The 19821-nt window shown below is 38.8% G+C and overlaps 1 protein-coding gene across 1 annotated transcript in view; it reads right to left on the bottom strand.

Moving 5' to 3' along the window:
• Window positions 1-19821, bottom strand: part of gak (cyclin G associated kinase) — a 32353-nt gene that overhangs the window by 9789 nt on the left and 2743 nt on the right. Inside the window, exons 5-21 of the mRNA XM_088993472.1 lie at window positions 18041-18183; window positions 17765-17890; window positions 14598-14687; window positions 13281-13416; window positions 13085-13197; window positions 10315-10417; window positions 8849-8966; window positions 5873-5922; window positions 5611-5759; window positions 4716-4838; window positions 4515-4648; window positions 3057-3251; window positions 2300-2417; window positions 2133-2212; window positions 1255-1448; window positions 998-1165; window positions 37-206 (exon numbers count right to left, since the gene is read on the bottom strand). Of these exons, the coding sequence (XP_088849598.1) occupies window positions 37-206; window positions 998-1165; window positions 1255-1448; window positions 2133-2212; window positions 2300-2417; window positions 3057-3251; window positions 4515-4648; window positions 4716-4838; window positions 5611-5759; window positions 5873-5922; window positions 8849-8966; window positions 10315-10417; window positions 13085-13197; window positions 13281-13416; window positions 14598-14687; window positions 17765-17890; window positions 18041-18183 (2210 nt within the window). The remainder of the gene's footprint in view (window positions 1-36; window positions 207-997; window positions 1166-1254; window positions 1449-2132; window positions 2213-2299; window positions 2418-3056; window positions 3252-4514; window positions 4649-4715; window positions 4839-5610; window positions 5760-5872; window positions 5923-8848; window positions 8967-10314; window positions 10418-13084; window positions 13198-13280; window positions 13417-14597; window positions 14688-17764; window positions 17891-18040; window positions 18184-19821) is intronic.

A 19821-nucleotide genomic window follows, 5' to 3' on the forward strand; every position in this document is an offset into this window, starting at 1 on the left:
TCTTCCCCGGATAGCCGCGAGCAATCGTTAGCATACCTGGAAGTCGGCATCGAAGAGCTGCTCGCTAGTGTCCCGCGACAAATGCTCGCCGCCGCTCGGGGCCGAGTAGGAGCAGGAGTCTGCTTCCGACTGGTCGCTGAGGTCTTCACGCTCATTCGAGGAGCTTCCCGCTTGGATGCCCGACGTGTCTTGATGCCCGCCGACGTCTGAAGAAAAAGATCGTTAGCTTTCTTCCGCGGTAGCCTCCTATAAATTGCTCTAAAATGGCCGCCAGCGACTGATTTCCTAGAATTTCGCAGCACATGGAATGAACAATAATGAAAATATAATACATTTCATTGATAAATGCCTTTCAAGAAGATACATTTTTCTGTGGGTGAGCAGCGGCAGCCATACGCACCAGCGTTAACTCAACCGGAAGTAACTCAAATAGATAGAAAGCTAGCTAGCTTAAAGATAGCTAATAGATAGCCAGCTAGACACTAGCTATATAGCCAAATAGCGAATAAATAGCCAGCTACATCGCGAGCTAGCCAGCCAGATAGCTAATAGATAGCAAAGGGATACCAAATGAAAAGCAAATAGATAGCCAGCTAGGTAGCTAGCTAATAGATAGCAAATGGAGAGCAAATAGATTGCTAGCTAGGTAGCTAGCTAGACAGCAAATATATAGCAAATGGATAGAAAATAGATAGCCAGCTAGGTAGCAAGCTAATAGATAGCAAATGGAGAGCAAATAGATAGCTAGCTAGGTAGCTAGCTAGACAGTAAATATAAATAACTCAGATAGAAAGCCAGCTAGCTAATAATAGAAAGACAGGTATATAGCTGGCCAGCTATATAGCTAATAGATAGCCACTTCGATTGCCAGCTCGCCAGCTTAGATAGTCAATAAATAGCTAATAGATAGCAAATAGATAGCGAGCTAGGTGGCCATCTTGACTAGTGTCTACTTTAATAAATTTCTCAACTGGAAATGGAAATGAAAATACTATACCTTCCCAATCCAACGTCTGGAAGAAGCTGTTGGCGTTAGCGTCGCTGCTCACGGGAGATTCCGTTTCCGAGGCATTCGGGCTTTCCGACGTTTGCGCGGGTTGTTGCGGTTGCGAATTGGAGTCATAGAACGCTGAGGAGCCAGGTTGACGGGGCAGTTCTGGTTTTCCTGGAAGGTTATAAAAAAAAAAACATTCAGGCATTGTTCTATTTTTCTCCACTTTCAAATCTGCAAAAAAAAAAAAAAAAAACATCTACCAAACTTGCTGAGGATCTCTTGTTGCTCGTCGCGAGACGAAAAGAGGATCTTGGGGTTGAGGCCTTTGGTTTGGAACGTGTCCCACGGGAGGGTTTTGGTGTTGGGCCGGTCCCGAGGTTCCACCTCAATGTCCAGGTTGACCTGGAACAAGTCGGGATATTTCTCCTGGATGTCGCAGGCGTCCAGGTCGTACCTGCCGGGGAAAAAATGTCATCCCAGAAAGCAGCCCTGTTAGCGAGTGCTAACATGTTGCTACTGTGACTTGCTATGTTTTTGTAACTAGCCCCGTTAGCGAGTGCTAAATTTTTGCTTCTGAGAATTGCTATGTTTTTGTAACTAGCCCCGTTAGCGAGTGCTAACGTGTTGCTTCTGTGACTTGCCATATTTTTGTAACTGGCCGTCTTAGCGAGTGCTAACATGTAGCTTCTATGACTTGCTGTTTTTTGTAACTAGTCCTGTTAGCGAGTGCTAACATGTTGCTTCTGTGACTTGCTATGTTTTCATAAGTAGCCCTGTTAGCGTGTGCTAACGCATTGCTTCTGTGACTTGCAATGTTTTTGTAACTTGCCCTGTTAGCGAGTGCTTACGTGTTGCTTCTGTGACTTGCTATGTTTTCGCAAGTAGCCCTGTTAGCGTGCGCTAATGCATTGCTTCTGTGACTTGCAATGTTTTTGTAACTAGCCCTGTTAGCGAGTGCTAAATTTTTGCTTCTGAGAATTGCTACGTTTTTGTAACTAGCCCTGTTAGCGAGTGCGAACGTCTTGCTTCTGTGATTTGCAATGTTTTTGTTCCAAGCCCTGTTAGCAAGTGCTAGCATGTTGCTTCTGTGACTTGCTATGTTTTTGTAACTTTTGTAACATGTTTTTCGAAGACCTACTTGGCAAATTTCACCGTGGTGGCATTTCTGGGGACAAATCCCGTATGGAACTGGATCTGAAACATTTTCATGGAGGCCATCTGAAACGGCAAAAGCAAAGAAATTAATGTTTGATGGGTGATAAAGTTTGGGGGCGGAGTGGTCTTCACACAGGTGCCCATTTCCACCTTGGCCTGCAGACGACCACCCAGCGTGGATCTGGCGTGGTAGATCACCACCAGCACATCTCCTTGGACGGTCACGTTGAGTGCGATCTCCGCTCTTCCGTCCTCCATCTTGAAATCTCTTCAAGCACAAAGCGAATAGGAAACAAAAGATCTTGAAAACCGACTTTCCGGAAAAGATGATGGTTTCAAATAAATGTTCCTAAAAAGTGGATTTTAAATGAAAACGTAAAGGACAACCGACACCATTTTTTTGGTTCCTGTCATCAGAAAAACGTTTTATAGCATCTAAGATACCCAAAACGTTTTTAGTCAAATGCAAAACACCAATAAAAATGACTTAAAGTGTCCCAAAACTACTTCAAAGTGACCCCAGAAAGTTTCAATTTTAGAAGGTCCCGCCCCCTTGTTCGTGACGTCACGCCAGGATACTCCTTCACAAACTGCCCTGCTCCAAAATCAAAACAATGGCTTCAGATTTGGATAAGATGCTTTCTTGTTACTCATCCAGGTATGAATATGATTCAAATAGTTCTAAAGAGGAAAGCCTAAATGTTTACAATCGATTAAAGAAGTCCTTCCGTATCAATTCGAGCCATCTGGACTCCAATGTAGCACAAGATGGCGCCCAAGCTCCATTGGAAATGGGCTGATTTGTCCGCTGGGAATTTGTGTCAACGTACAACTTCTTGATGCGTATTACCGCAATTGGCTGCGACACACAACTAAAACAAAATGGAGGGAAAAAAAACAAACATACTTCATCCGGTCGTACTCCTGCGAGGTGGTGAGGACCCTCTCGTCGCCGACATAGATTTCACAGAAGGGGCGACAGCCGTTGCGCTGCTTGTTAAACAGCGGCACGGGCGTCATGGTGATGGCGCGGATGACCACCGGCTTGCTGTGAGGCACGATGGGCTCCTCCGCCATCATGTCACACATGTACTCGATGTACCTACACAAAAAGCAAAGGGAAAAAAAAATGACCTCGGTCCAAATCTAATTTTTTTGGATTGATTAGCATTAGCATCAAAGAAGTCCAAAATGGCGCCTGAGTAGGTAGCTGTCAATAAGTGCTATCTATTAGCTATATAGCTCGGTGGCTTGCTATCTAGCTATTAACTGGCTACTAGCTAGCTTTTCTCTCTGAGTTATTCCGGGTTGTTGGCTATCTATTAGCTATCAATTAGCTAGCTAGCTTTCTGTCTATTGACTTCCGGGTTGAGTGAACGCTGGTGCTTGTTGCTGCCGCTGCTCACCCACAGAAAAATTTCATCCTGAGACTGCAAAGTGAGCTTGAGAGTTTTGAAAGGCGCTTATCAATGAAATGTATTCTTATTCTTAATATTCTTCTTCTTAGTATTATTATTATTATTATTATTATTATTATTATTATAGCTAGCTAGCTAGACAGCCAGTGAGCCAGCTAATAGCTAGTTAATAGATAGCTATCTCGCTAGATAGCTAGTGAGATAGCTATCTAGGTAGATAGCTAATAGATAGCTGGCTAGACAGAGAGCCAGCCAGCTAGATAGCTAATAGCTAGTTGATAGGTAGCTTGCGAGATAGCTATCTAGCTGGATAGTTAGCTAGACAGACAGCCAGCTATTATTATTATTATTATTATTATTATTATTATTATTATCGTAAGCCTTGCTTTTGTTGTTGTTTTATTTTGTCACTTCGAGTTGATGTGCGTCATGAGGAATGGATACGGATTGTTTTTCAGCATTTTTGGCCACAATATTCATCAAGGAGGAGACTGTAATGAGCTGTATGTGGAACTGTCGCGGCTTGGAATTGAAGCGAATTTACGTGATGTGAGACAGTCTCTTTTTCGTCAATGGATGCTACAGCTTCGTGTTTGCGTTCAACATTTAGCTTGTCGCAGACGTGCATATCCCACCGTGACGTTCCGGATCTACTGGTGAAAAGGACGCTTTGATCCTCTCCTCTTTCATATAGAACTGCTTCATGTCACAAAGAGGGCACAGCAAGTGCTGAAGAATGAATAACTGCCTTTGACTTCAAGATGGCGCCGCGAGAGTGGCTGCCTTTACAGCATCGATGAAAAGGTTTCTTCAGCGTCACCTGTACTTCTTTGAAGGTGTCGGACCTTTCGCTTCTCATCCAAGAGGCTTCATCAGCAAACCAAACTTTTGCTGGTAGCATCATGAGATAATTGCGTGTGAATTAAGACGACGTGCGATGTCGGCACCTTTTGTGAGAGGGAGCAATTCCGGGCGGGCATCGTTTCATGGAGAACATGTAGACTGCCGCTTCGGCCGTGGTGAAAAGGCGGCAGAAGCACAGGAAGGAGCAAACGGCCACGGAGGACGCCGCCCGGCCATCCTGCAGGCCAAAACAGACGACGTGAAGACACACGAGGACAGTCGCTTGCGCTTTGGCTTCTGCTTACCAGGCAGTGGACCACGCAGACGTTCCTCTGGTCCTGTTTGAGCCACTGATGCATGTTCTTGCAGACGCCGTAGAGACTGCGCAGGTTGGGAGAACGCCGCAGCTGCCAGTTGCATTCGGAAACCTGGGAAAGAAAAGAATCGGGGTGTGTTTCGGAACAATCGAATACAACCGCCGCTGTATAATAATCATAATAATAATGCTAATAATACCAATAATAATACCACTAATAATACTAATAATAATACGAATACTAATACTAATATTAATACTAATACTGATACTAATACTAATACTACTAATAATAAATAATACTATAATAATACAAACTATACAATAATAATATATTAATAATAATACAAATAATACTAATACAACTACTGCTACTACCACTAATACCAATACTAATAATACTAATACTAATACTACTAATACTACTACCACTACTACTACTACTACTACTGATAATAATAATAATTCATTTCATTTGTAAGCAGCTTTCAAAACTCTCAAGGTCACTTTACAGACACTGGATCTGTGGGTGAGCAGCGGCAGCCAAATGCGCCAGCATTCACTCAACCTGGAAGTAACTCAAATAGATCGAAAGTTTGCGAGCTGGCTAATAGCCAGTTAGATGAATAATGGATAGCCAGTTATAAAGCCAGATAGCTAATAGCTAGCTAGATAATTGATAGCTAGCTAGCTAATAGCTAGGCAGCTAGATAACTAATAGATAGCATATAGATAGCAAATAGATAGCTAGTTAGGTAGTCAGCTGGATAGCTTCAGCTGCTGTTAAAGCGCTATATCAAGCTAGCTAGCTAGTAAATAGCTAATGGTACATTTAATTTCTAAGCGCCAACCGGGATGTAACGTGTGCCCGAAGGCATTCTTACCCGATTGTGGAAGCGGGACGGCCGATAGGAGCGTCTGGAGAGGTTGTAGACGGCGTAGTGACCCGGGTGGCGCGAATCCAGAAAGAGGCGCACATCTTCGATATTGTTCTTGATCGCAGATTCCACCCCTTCCGCCGGAAACGACATGACTACACACACACACATTAAAAAAATAAAAATAAAAAGCGCAAATAAATGTGATATTTTTTTTGCATGTGAAAATGGGAACCAAACGATGCACGGTTGAGGTCTTGTTGCTGACCTGCTATTCTGGAGGTGATGTAGGATATGTCCAGATCACCTTTGGCGTAGCTGCAACAGAAACCGCAAGGTCGCAGAGGTCAAAAAACGCGGGGTGAATACTTCATTTTTTTCTTTATGAAATCAATTATGAAATTCAGATGAAATGCATCAGGTAATACGTTTTTCAGGATTGGCAGCTGCATGTGTGTGTGTGCTGTAATTGAAAACGCGCACTGGTTTCACTGGAGCAAAAGATGTTAGCCTCGAGCTCTGAAACCTGTTAACTCATTCACTGCCATTCACAAATTTATTCAGAAATTGAAAATATGAGGGAGAGCACTATTGCGGAATTTGTTTGGGTGTTGTATTTTCTTGTTGGGGTGCGGATAAAGCGCTAGGCAGACCTCTGGCAATATTTTTTTCCTTCCACAAGGGGCAGCACTTCTCTTTTTTAATAATAATACATTTCATTTATAAGCACCTTTCAAAACTCTCAAGTTGACTTGACGGTCACAGGATACGTTTTTCTGTGGGTGAGCAAGGGCAGCCACACGCGCCAGTGTTCACTCAACCCGGAAGTAACTCGAATAGATAGAAAGCTAGCTAGATAGCTAATAAATAGCGAATAGATTTCTATTAGATAGCTAGATAGCTTTTTTCCTTGTTATACTTTGTTACAGCTTCAGCTGTTGTGAAAGCGCCATATACTAACTATTAGCTAGCTAGTTAACTTTCTATCTATTTGAGGTATTCCGAATTGAGTGAATGTTGGCGCGTGTGGCTGCCGCTGCTCACCCACAGAAAAACCGATCCTGTGACTGTAAAGTGACCTTGAATTTTGAAAGAAAGGAAATGTATAATAATAATTATTATTATTATTATTATACAGTAAATAAATATGTATGTATTATATGTCATTTTGTACATCTGCCCCCATTTCAAGCACCAATAACTCCAGAACCATATAATTTAGGAATTAACTTTTTTTTCTGATGAAAGTAGAGAGGCTAAGGTTTCTTACACTGAATTGAATGTTTATGCAGTCCTAAAACTCAATATTATGTGGGTCCCGGAATTTACGTGACAATGACAAAAACCCTGGCAATGGAGTGGGCACGCATTTGCACATCTGGCAGTGAATGAGTTAATTGACACTGCTAAGGTGTCTTTTATTGATTTATTTTTGTACCGTGACATCTAAGTGAAATTCTGTTAGCTCTCTAAATGCTACGTTGTCCCAAAAGTCAATATTCTGTGGGTCATGTATTTTGACTGAAAATGATAAAAACCCTGTCACTGGAGTGGACACATTTTTTGCACATTGTCTGGCAGTGAATGAGTTAATATTGCTTTGATAGAATAATTTGACCTAGAAAAGAAGCGTTGTTGTATTTTTTTTTTAATCAAAGAATCATTTCATTTATTTAGTAATCAAAGTCACGCAAAAAAAAAATTGAACAAGCTTTGCGAGATAATCCGCTAAATTATTTGATCAGAGGCATATGACGCCAGTTAGGACACTGCTTGGTTAGCAATCATCCATGCATTGACACAATTTGCTTCTTCGTATTTAAAGGACAACCGACACCTTCAGACAAGTTGCGTCCATTTGTAACATTACTTCAAATGACTTCTACTGAGCGCATTTGACAAAGATTCCAGCGCATGTTGCTATATTTTACATTTTAAGACTTGTGCTGAATATTCAGGAAGTCTTGTTTTCGAGTTGATGACGATGCCCAAAGTGACGTCACGTAGGGAACGCCCCTGACCGACAAAGCGACACACAATGCATTTTGGGTACTTTTTTTCGCCTGAAAACACAGTGTTGATAGCGAAATTAGGAGGAAAACTACATAAATAACGCCATGGTGAATCGTTGTTGTGTCACAGCCAATTGGGTAACACGCATAAAGAAGGTGTGAGTTGACACAAATTCCCAGCGGACAAATCAGCCCATTTCCAACGGAGCTTGTGCGCCATCTTGTGCATTTTCTGGGACGCTACATTGGAGTCCAGATGGCTGGAATTGATACGGAAGGATTTCTTTCATTGATCGCAAACATTTATGCTTTCCTCTTCAGAACTATTTCAATCATATTCAGAACTGGATGAGTCACAAGAAAGCATCTTCACTCCGAATCTGAAGCCATTGTTTTGATTCTGGAGCAAGGCAGTTTGTGACGGAGTACCCTGGCGTGACGTCACGAACAAGGGGGCGGGACTTTTTGAATCTCCCCAGTTTTCGAGCTCATTTTGTGGCAGTTTTGGGACATTTTTATTTTTTTATTGATTTTATTCATTTTTTATTGGTGTTTTGCATTTGACTAAAAATATCAGCCTGCGTGTTTTGGCTATTTTAGATGCTATAAACCGTTTTTATGATGTCAGTTAGGAAACAAAAAAAAAATGGTGTCGGTTGTCCTTTAAAGGAGACAACATGATGTCGTACCACAGTCTGTAGTACAGTCTGACTCGCAATTGTGCGAGCGAGAATTCAAAACTCAGTGCGGTACGAGCGATGTTAGCACGAATTAGCGGTTATTTGGCAGCCCGTAGAAATGTAGCGGAGCTGAACTCAAAATCTAAATCAAACACACTAAACTACAGGAGCTTGGCCGATGCTTAATGTTTACCTTGGGTTGCTAGGAGACGGAGACATAGTGATGGATATGGACACACAGGAGAAAAGAACACAACAAATAAAACAAAAACAAATGCAAAAGGCTGGCAACAATGAATTGCATGAAATTTCCAAAGGTTGTGAGCAAGGGGCCAAAATTCAACAAAATTCCTCTGCGTAGTTTCCCGGAGGAAAAAAAATTCTCCATCGGTCCCGTTCAAATTTGTGCAATTTACGGTTTAATATTATAACGGAGTGATTTGCTGCGATGACGTCCACATTATATCGGATGACGTATTCCGAAAAGCATCATATCAATCTAAAAACAGACTAGACCGCTTCTTATCGGAGACAACGATACGAGCATGTTACCTGGCTACGGATTGGATGACCTTGGAGGAGGTATCCTTGATGTTGGTGAGGATGCGCTCCGTTCCTCCTTTGAGGATGTCCAGGAAGCCACTGCCCGACTGGTCAGGATCGTAGATGCCTTAAAGGACAACCGACACCACTTTTTTTTTCCTAACTGACATCAGAAAAACGTTTTATAGCATCTAAAATACCCAAAACCCGCAGGATGATATTTTTAATCAAATGCAAAAAAAACAATAAAAATGACTTAAAGTGTCCAAAAACGACTTCAAATTGAACCTGGAAGTGGCCAGTTTCAGGTCTTATTGGTTTTATTTTTAATAAATGAAAATGATTTAATGATATATTTTTTATTTTATTTTACTTAATTTAATTTATTTCTATTTAGTTTAATATAACTTTTATTTATTTCATGTAATGGCTTTTGTTTTATTTACTTTGCCTTTTATTTTGTTTACTTTTATGTTGTATTTTTTCCAGATATTACCTTTCAAATAAATTCATATATTTATTTATTTACTTATTTTTGTTAAATGCATAACATTTTCTTGAAATATATTCTATGAATGTCATAAAATCATTTGCATAAATTAAAATGATTTAATTATATATTTTTTTTACTTTTATTTTACTTTTACTTAATTTAATTATATTTAATTTAATCTAACTCTTTTTTATTTCTTGTAATGTAATGGCTTTTGTTTTATTTACTTTAACTTTTATTGTATTTACTTTTATTTTGTATTTTTTCCAGATTTTACCTTAGAAATAAATTCATATATTTATTTTTGTTAAATGCATAACATTTTCTTGAAATATATTCTATGAAGGTCATAAAATCATTTGCATAAATGGTTTTATTTTTTAATCAATTAAAATGATGTAATTATATATTCGTTGTTTATTTTACTTTATTTTACTTAATTTAATTCTATTTAAGTAAATACAACTTTTATTTATTTCATGTAATGTAATGGCTTTTGTTTTATTTACTTTGCGTTTTATTTTATTTACTTTTATTTTGTATTTTTTTTCCAGATTTTACCGTACAATAAATTCAGATATTTATTTTTGTTAAATGCATAACATTCGATAAATATCATAAAAGCATTTGCACAAATGGTTTTTATTTTTTAATCAATTAAAATGATTTAATTATGATTTTTTTTATTTTATTTTACTTTAATTCTATTTAATGTAATATAACTTGAATTTCTTTAATGTAATGGCTTTTATTTTGTTTACATTGCCTTTTATTTTATTTACTTTGCCTTTTATTTACTTTTATTTTGTGTGTGTGTTTTTTTTTTTTTTTTTTACAAATAAGTCATGATCGCACAAAACCCGCACCGACTCGCAGAATTCCGATAATTTTCATTATCACATTTGTGAATATGGAAATGTTTTTTTTTCATGGTGGTAGCTGCGAACATCGTCAAAAAAATGTCAATAAAAGCCTGACTCACCTGCATTGTTGTGTTGTATCTGCGAGGAGGGCGCCACCGCCGTCGGCGTGGTTGTCGTCGCCGCCGCCCCGTTACTTCCGAAACCGCCGTTCTGCTCCAGTAGCTGCAGACATTTATAGCCGTCATACACAGGACGCCAGCAGTAATACGAGGTCAACATGGCGCCCTTGATCCACTTGAAATAAAAATGGAGGATCGACGATCTTTACTCTGTTTTCCTCCCGGTCATCGTTGTGGTCGGTGGAACGTCTGAGGAGTACGTTCAGCGGGAGGCGGAGAACAATAATCTTCTTACAGCCACTAGGGAAACCCCTTCTTAGCTAGCGCTAATCAGATTAGCCTTCTTTCCCTGGAGATCTACTCGCTCTCCAGTAATATGGGGGGCGGCAACAATACAAGCTGGTGTGAACGTCCATTTTTTTTTTTTTTTGCTTGGGCTTAAGACCACAGGTGTCAAAGTCAAGGCCCGGGGGCCAAATCTGGCCAGTCACATCATTGTATTTGGCCCGCAAAAGCAAATCGAATTTGTGAAATTCCATGAGTCATTATTTTCGACTTCAGATTTGAAAACTACCGTAATTTCCGGACTATGAATTGTATTGTTATTATTAAGTTAAAAAGTCAGAATTCTGAGTTAAAAAGTCGTAATTCTGAGTTAAAAAGTCGGAATTCTGAGTTAAAAGTCGGAATTCTGAGTTAAAAAGTCGGAATTCTGAGTTAAAAGTCGGAATTCTGAGTCAAAAGTCAAAGTTCTCAGTTAAAAGTCAAAACTCTGAGTTAAAAGTCGGAATTTTCCATTAAGTCACAATTCTGAGTTAAAAGTCGGAATTCTGAGTTAAAAGTCAGAATTTTGAGTTAAAATCGGAATTCTGAGTTAAAAAGTCAGAATTTTGAGTTAAAAAGTCAGAATTTTGAGTTAAAAATCGGAATTCTGAGTTAAAAAGTCAGAATTCTGAGTTAAAAAGTCGGAATTCTGAGTTAAATGTGTGTACGTTACTTCCGGGTTGAGTAAACGCTAGCATGTCTGGCTGCCGCTGCTCACCCGCAGAAAAACATTGTTCTTATCCTGTGACTGTAAAGTGTCCTTGAGAGTTTTGATGTATTATTATTATTATTAGTAGTAGTAGTAGTATTAGTATTGTTATGATGATGATGATGAAGATTATTATTATTATTATTATTATTATTATTATTATTATTATAAAACTAGCCACCTATTAAGGCACTCAAAGGGCTTCTCGGCCATTTCACATTGACCCCAAAGATGTCGTAGCATTAGCAGCAACTGGGGATTCGGTATATTGCTTGAGGAAAATTGGACGTGGTCACATGGGCCAAGGATGGAACCAACAACCTATAAAACCAATAAAAATAAAACGAATGGGCTGTAGAGTTTATGCTTTGCTGACGCATTTCAATGATATCAGCAGTTGACCGTGGCTAAAACGGCTCCAAAATGTCAGGTTTTCTGATCCCGCAATCGGATTAAAACAAATCGCAATTTTGGCGGAGGATTTGCTCACCGATTTGGGATCAGGATTGCGACTTATCTTCACAATGGCCCGAAAGCCCCAAGGATGGGCTTCAAGAGGTGATTACTGTATCTTCTAGCTCGCTAGCTATCTATTTGATATCTACTAGCTATCTATTACCTGTCTAGCTAGCTATCTGGATAGCTATTATTTAGCTGTCTAGCTGGCAAGGTAGCTATCTATTAGCGACTGTATCCTGTGACTGTAAAGTGACCTTGAGAGTTTTGAAATGTGCTTAGTCATGAAATGTATTATTATTATTATTGTATCTATTAGTTAGCTAGCTACCTAACTATCTATTTGCTATCTATTAGCTGTCTAGCTGGCTCGCTAGCTATGTGGATAACTATTGTTTAGCTATCTAGCTGGCTAGGTAGCTATCTATTAGCGACTGTATCCTGTGACTGTAAAGTGACCTTGAGAGTTTTGAATGGTGCTTAGAAATGAGACATATTATTACTGTACCTATTAGCTAGCTAGCTACCTTACTTTCTATTAGCTATAAATTAGCTGGCTTGATAGCTCTCTAGCTATCTATCGTTTAGCTATCTAGCTAGCTATCATTTAGCTATCTAGCTGGCTAGGTAGCTATCTATTAGCGACTGTAACCTGTGACTGTAAAGTGACCTTGAGAGTTTTGAATGGTGCTTAGAAATGAGACATATTATTACTGTATCTATTAGCTAGCTAGCTACCTAACTATCTATTAGCTATAAATTAGCTGGCTTGATAGCTCTCTAGCTATCTATCGTTTAGCTATATAGCTAGCTATCATTTAGCTATCTAGCTGGCTAGGTAGCTATCTATTAGCGACTGTAACCTGTGACTGTAAAGTGACCTTGAGAGTTTTGAATGGTGCTTAGAAATGAGACATATTATTACTGTATCTATTAGCTAGCTAGCTACCTAACTATCTATTAGCTATAAATTAGCTGGCTTGATAGCTCTCTAGCTATCTATCGTTTAGCTATCTAGCTAGCTATCATTTAGCTATCTAGCTGGCTAGGTAGCTATCTATTAGCGACTGTAACCTGTGACTGTAAAGTGACCTTGAGAGTTTTGAATGGTGCTTAGAAATGAGACATTACTGTACCTATTAGCTAGCTAGCTACCTTACTTTCTATTAGCTATAAATTAGCTGGCTTGCTAGCTATCTAGCTATCTATCGTTTAGCTATCTATCAGTGACTCAAAACTAGCATCTGACGGTCATCATTAGAATGCAAAAGGTGACATTACCTCCATGACGGGAGACTTTGGGTTGACGTTTCGCGCCGCCGCGATTTCCTGAAGCTGGTTGACCACTTCGGTGATGGACATCCGCTCCGTGGGGTTCACCTTCAACATGGAGCCTGCAACGAATAGAAAGGACGTGAAGCCCACAACGTCGCCGCGTATTCCGAGTAGCGATTGTAGCCGGATGCTACGTCCTTACAAATGAGGTTGTGGTAGACGGTGTACTTGGTGTCGTTCTGCGGTATGGAGTACTTCCCGTTGACGATTTGCAACTTGGCGCCTTCTTCGAACGGGTGTTGCTTGAAGCACAACAGGTAGAGGATGCAGCCCAGGGCCTGTGCAGGACGGGACAAATTAAAGGACAACCGACACCATTTTTTTTGTTTCCTAACTGACATCAGAAATACGTTCTATAGCATCTAAAATAGCCAAAAGTGAAATACCCAGGCTGATATTTTTAGTCAAATGCAAAACAACAATAAAAGGACTTAAAGTGTCCCAAAACTGCCACAAAATGAGCTCGGAAACTGGGCAGATTCAGAAAGCCCCGCCCCCTTGTTCGTGATGTCACGCCAGGATACTCCTTCACAAACCGCCTTGCTCCAGAATCAAAACAATGGCCTTTCAAAACTCTAAAGGTCACTTTACAGTCGTAGGTTATGTTTTATTTTCTGTGGGCGAGCAGTGGCAGCCACACGCAGCATTCACTCAACCAAAACAAAAATAAAAACATTTGACTCGCTATCTATCTAGCTAGTGAGATTTTTTTAAAATGTTCTTTAACTTTATTTTACTTCCGGGTTGAGTGAACGCTGGCGCGTGTGGCTGCCGCTGCTCAACCGCAAAAAAAAAAAAATCCTGTGACTGTAGTGTCCTTGAGAGTTTCGAAAGGCGCTTATAAATGAAATGTATTATTATTTTAGATATCTAGCTCGATAGCTAATAGCTAGCTAGCGAGTGAGCCAGTCAGCCATCTAATAGCTAGTTAATAGATAGCTAGCGAGATAGCTATCTAGCTAATAGATAGCAAGCTAGACAGACAGTCAGCTACATAGCTAACAGCTAGTTAATAGATAGTTAGCGAGATAGCTATCTAGCTGGATAGCTAATAGATAGCTCGCGAGACAGACAGATAGCTAGATAGCTAATAGCTAGTTAATAGATAGCTAACGAGATAGCTATCTAGCTAGATAGCTCATAGATAGCTAGCTAGACAGACAGCCAGCTAGATAGCCAGCTAAGAGACAGCAAATAGACAGCTAGCTAGGTAAATAACAATGTTTACATTGATTTATTATATTTTCCCCCTAAAATACGATGAATGATGTACGTTCACTCAAAATAATACCATAAAACAAAGGCTCATCTAATTTAATTTTGAAGCTCCCATCGACTGTCACATTGAGGAACGGACGTCCGTTAGGAAGTGAAATACGTGGATCCATCGGAAAATCGGCATAAACCAGTGTTTAGCTAAACTAGTTAGACATAAATTCATTTTAACGGCAGGCCTGACCCAGATATCTTGCTTTTCATTGATGGGATAGTTGGAGTACAGGTCGATCATTTCCGGGGTCCGGTAGGCCGGAGTGGTGTTTCTTGTAATCTTGAAATGGAGACACAGACACACAGAAAAAAAACAAAGTAAGAGCTCAGCGAGAATCGGGATCTTCTATTTTATGTTCCTAAACTAAATTTTGGGGAGGGGGGCTTGGATGGGCCATAACGTCACCAACTCGGGCCCCTTGCAATTAAAATGAGCAGAGCAGATTGGGACAATGCTAACATGTAGCAAAAAATGACAACATGAAAAGAGGAAGCTAATTGACTGAATTAGCGCAACGCTGAGGCTGGAATGTTTTAAAGGACAACAGACACCTCCGGACAAGTTGCGTCCATAATTTGTCAAATCACTTCTACTGAGCGTATTTTACAAAGATTCCACCGCATGTTGCTATATTTTACGTTTTAAGACTCGCACTGAATATTCCGGAAGTCTTGTTTTTGAGTTGATGATGATGTCCGTAGTGACGTCACGGAGGGAACGCCCCAGACCGAGAAAGTGACACACAATGCATTTTGAGTACTTTTTTTTGTCTGAAAGCTCCGTGTTGATAGCGAAATTAGAAGAAAAACGACATAAATAACGTGTGTGTGTCGCAGCTAATTGCGATAACACGCATAAAGAAGGTGTAAGTTGACACAAATTCCCAGCGGACAAATCAGCCCATTTCCAACGGACCTTGGGCGCCATCTTGTGCATTTTCTGGGCGCTACATTGGAGTCCAGACGGCTGGAATTGATCCGGAAGGACTTCTTTCGTCGATTGCAAACATTTATGCTTTCCTCTTCAGAACTATTTGAATCATATTCAGAACTGGATGAGTAACAAGAAAGCATCTTCGTCTGTGTAAGCTCTCAGTCGTACAGGAATGGTCCATCGGTGAAAAGGTTTCTTCAGCCATCATCTGTACTTCTTTGAAGGTGTCGGACGTTTCGCCTCTTATCCAAGAAGCTTCGTCAGCAAACTCAAGTCTTACTGGTAGTTTCAGCCCGTTATATGACCCTACTGTCCAGACGTGGCGGTGCCGGACTCTGCTATGATAGGTCCCTGCTCTCAGGTTGGGGGGGAGCAGAGGACTAATCCCTGTGGCTCCACTGATTGCTTCTATTACCCTGTCTGACGACTGGCCTGATTGCCCAATTTGCCCTGGTATCACCTCATCAGCATAACTAAGGCTATGTTGCCTAAGCAGTCTATTGTACGAACGATCTAAATTGAATCTCACCCCACTATTGCGGTGAGGGGAAGGATTTTGCTGTTTTATGAAAATAGCAATAGAAAGCATCTTTTCCTTATCTGAATCCTCCGAAGCCATTGTTTTGATTCTGGAGCAAGGCAGTGTGTGACAAATCGTGACATCACGAACAAGGGGGCGGGACTTTCTGAATCCGCCCAGTTTCCGAGCTCATTTTAGGGCAGTTTTGGGACACTAAGTCATTTTTATTGCTGTTTTGCATTTGACTAAAAATATCAGCCTGCGTGTTTTGGGTATTTTTTTAGATGCTATAATACGTTTTTCTGATGTCAGCTAGGAAACAAAAACAATGGTGTCGGTTGTCCTTTAAAACGAGTAAAAACTAGACCAAAAATGGTCGACAATAAATAACAGTCATTTCAAGATGGCTGAAATGAGAAGAGCACATGTGAGGGTCTAATAAAACTATCATTCTACACGCTACGCGCAGATGGCGATTAGCGTGAGTGATTTGTGCGAGAGCTTGTCGACACACAGACAATCTCGGAGGCGCATCTCGAAGGAGGTCAAAACATCCTGGACTGCCAGCTGGATTATTCAATCAAAAGGGTCTGGTGTTTGTCAATGTCAATTTCTCCGGCGGATGCGATGATCAAAGGGGGCGGGGCTTAACGGTCATTTTATGGGAATGAAGTTGCTAAAGAATTTATCTTGTCGTTTGGATAAAACTGTTTTGTTTACATTATTCTTACTGATAAAGTTCCAAAATTTGAAAGCATTCAAATGAATCAAATAAGCTGTTTTTTTGCGGTGTCTCATGAATCAAGTTTCTTGTGAATATATTAATTATCGGTATGTAGCTACAATGTTGTATCACAAAATAGATTTATGAATCACAGATTAGATTAGAAGTCAATCATTACAATAATGACATTTCCCAGAGTAATAATTACCATTTACAGTCTAAAAATATTTAATCAAAAATATAGAGCGAAATGACAATAAAAGAAAGGACCAATGCATAAATGGATTGAATAAAATTTGATGATGAGTTTGATTAATAAAAGTGATTTTATGACATCAATTTTTAGGCATTCATCATAATCTATAATTTATACATAACATAATTCTATAATATAAAATGCAATACAAAAAAAACTGCATTTAAGCATTATAAAATATGAAGTAGATAATTAATTACATATATATATATATATATATATATATATTTTTTTTTATATAAAAAAATTATACATACATATATATATCGATATATATATAATATATTATATATATATATATATATGCACGCACTTAAAAAATGTATACATACATATATATTTTTTCTTTGAAAAAATATAATCCATACATATATATATTTCTTAAAAAATAAACCATATATATATATATATATTAAAAATATATATATATATATATATAATATACATATATATATATATTTCTTAAAAAATAATCCATATATATATATATTTCTTAAAAATTTCTTAAAAAAAGAATCCATGTATATATATATTTTTTAAAGAAAAAAAAAAATACTGTATATACGTTTTTTTGGAAAAAAATACATATTTTTTTTCTTTAAAAAAAATATATATATATATATATATATATATATATATATATATATATATATATATATATATATATATATATATATATAATGAATAAATTAAAATGTGAAAATATATATTTTGGCATGAATTTAATTTTCCCCCAATCAAGCATTGCATCCTTTTCCTGTTTGATTTAGCTTGATCCGAGCTGCTGTTCTCCTTTTTTCCCCCTCAAAAATGCATTTTTATTTATTTATTTTTGTTTATTACCATCATCCTTAAAAACACAAGTGCGGCTGTTTACTAAGAACCGTGAGCGATGTCAAAGACGCGCGAGTCCGCGCACGTACCTCGTCCTCCACCATGGACCTCTTCTGTGCCGACCAGCTGTAATCGGGGTAATGCGCCACGTTGGTGGCGCTGCCAAAGTCGCACAGTTTGATGGTGCCTTGGTTACTAATCAGCAGGTTCTCAATCTGCAAACGAGAGATAGTGGCGCAAGCGCCCGTTTTAAACTTCCGCCGTGGACAAATGAAGCGAAAGGATGAATTAGGCAGAAATTACGACTGCTTATGTAACGTGATTTTTTTTTTCTTCTTTTTTTTTGGGGGTCACTTGCGTCCCACCTTGAGGTCTCTGTGTATGACGTGGGGCTTCTGTTTGTGCAGGTGCTGCACGGCGCGGCACGTCTGGTAGAAAACCTTGAGCACCGTGTCGCAGGAGATGGGGTCGCGCTGCTCCACCCGCCGCATAAAGTCCACCAGTTGGCCTGAGGGCGAGATGAAACATTTGCGGGGGTTCGAATATTGTCCTTGCCGTGTTTTATGTCGGTATCGTGAAACGCAGAAGACCGACTGTATTTGGCATATAGCACCCTCTGCAGGACTAGAGTGCAATGGCGCTTTATTGTGGTTCCTTGACTTCAAAATATGAACCCTCAACTTTCATTCATTCATCTACTTATCCATTTATGTATTTATTTGTTTGTTTATTCATTCATTTATTTATTTATTTGTTTGTTTGTCCGTTTATCCATGTATTTATCCATGTATTCATTCATTCATTCATTCATTCATTCATTCATTCGTCTATTTATTTATTTACTTGTGTATTTATTTATTTAATTGTCCGTTTATCTATTTATCCATGTATTTATTCATTTATTTATTTATTTGTTTATTTATTTGTCCGTTTATCCCTATATTTGTCCATGTATTTATTCGTGTATTTACTCGTGTATGTATGTATGTATGTATGTATGTATGTATGTATGTATGTATGTATGTATGTATGTATGTATGTATGTATGTAGGTATGTATGTAGGTATGTATGTATTTATTATTTATTTATTTTTATTTATATTTTGTTTTTTTGTTTTTCTTACTAGCAAGAAATTTTGATTTTATTTGTTTGCATCAAATTGCTTAAAAGTATTTTATTTCATAACAAGCAGCACTTTTTTGTCAACAATGAAAATGACATTCTGTATTCAAAGCTATCATAAAGCCTTCGGATATCCGCCATCTTAAGGCGAAAGGACAACACAGAAAATGCCATAGACAGCTAACAGATTCAGCGTCGGGTGTAGCAAATATTGGAATAGAAAAGGCGCAGCAACACATGTAGACTAAAATGTAACAGGACACGCAATCATATTTCATTTTTCTTCATTCTCTGCTATGAACCTGAACAGTTCATATTTTTTAACTGTCGCATTCCAATAAGACAAAGATAATGACGTGAAAGAACCCATGCAAAACAATCACGAGTTGCGGATTTTCTCTGTTTAGTTTAATTAAATATGAATCAATCAAATGATTTGCCTGTTATTCACATCTATGGTGTTGTAACTGGTAGGGAAGTTTTTTTTTCCTTTCAAAATAAATTGTTTAAATTGGCTAGAATTTTTTTTACTCTGCCAAATATCAGCAAAAAAAATCCAGATAGATTTGATGGTGTTACTGTTCAATTAAATCAGGAAAGAAAAGCTGTCGTAAAACGCTCGAGTGAGCAAACAGGAAGTGGGTGGAAAAGTTCAGCGAGGCCACAGACGGGCGGAAAAGCGTTTCGTCACCGTCGGCGACAACCAAAAAGTCACGACTCTGCACTAGATAGCTATCTATAAGCTATCTATTAGCAGTGTAGCTGGACGGCGAGCTATCTAGCGAGCTATCTATGAGTGGTCTGGCTGGCTGGCTAGCTATCTAGCTAACTATCAAATATCTAGCAAACTTTGTATTAATTTGAGTAACTTCCGGGTTGAGTGAATGCTGGCGCGTGTGGCTGCCGCAGCTCACCCACAGAAAAACTTATGCAGTGACTGTAAAGCGACCTTGAGAGTTTTGAAAGGCGCTTAGAAATGAAATGTATTCTTCTTTTATTCTTTCTTTTTATTATTATTATTAT

This window comes from Hippocampus bargibanti, linkage group LG04 (genome assembly GCF_051943395.1).
Source record: "Hippocampus bargibanti isolate YZ-2025 linkage group LG04, ASM5194339v1, whole genome shotgun sequence".
Lineage (NCBI taxonomy): Eukaryota > Metazoa > Chordata > Actinopteri > Syngnathiformes > Syngnathidae > Hippocampus > Hippocampus bargibanti.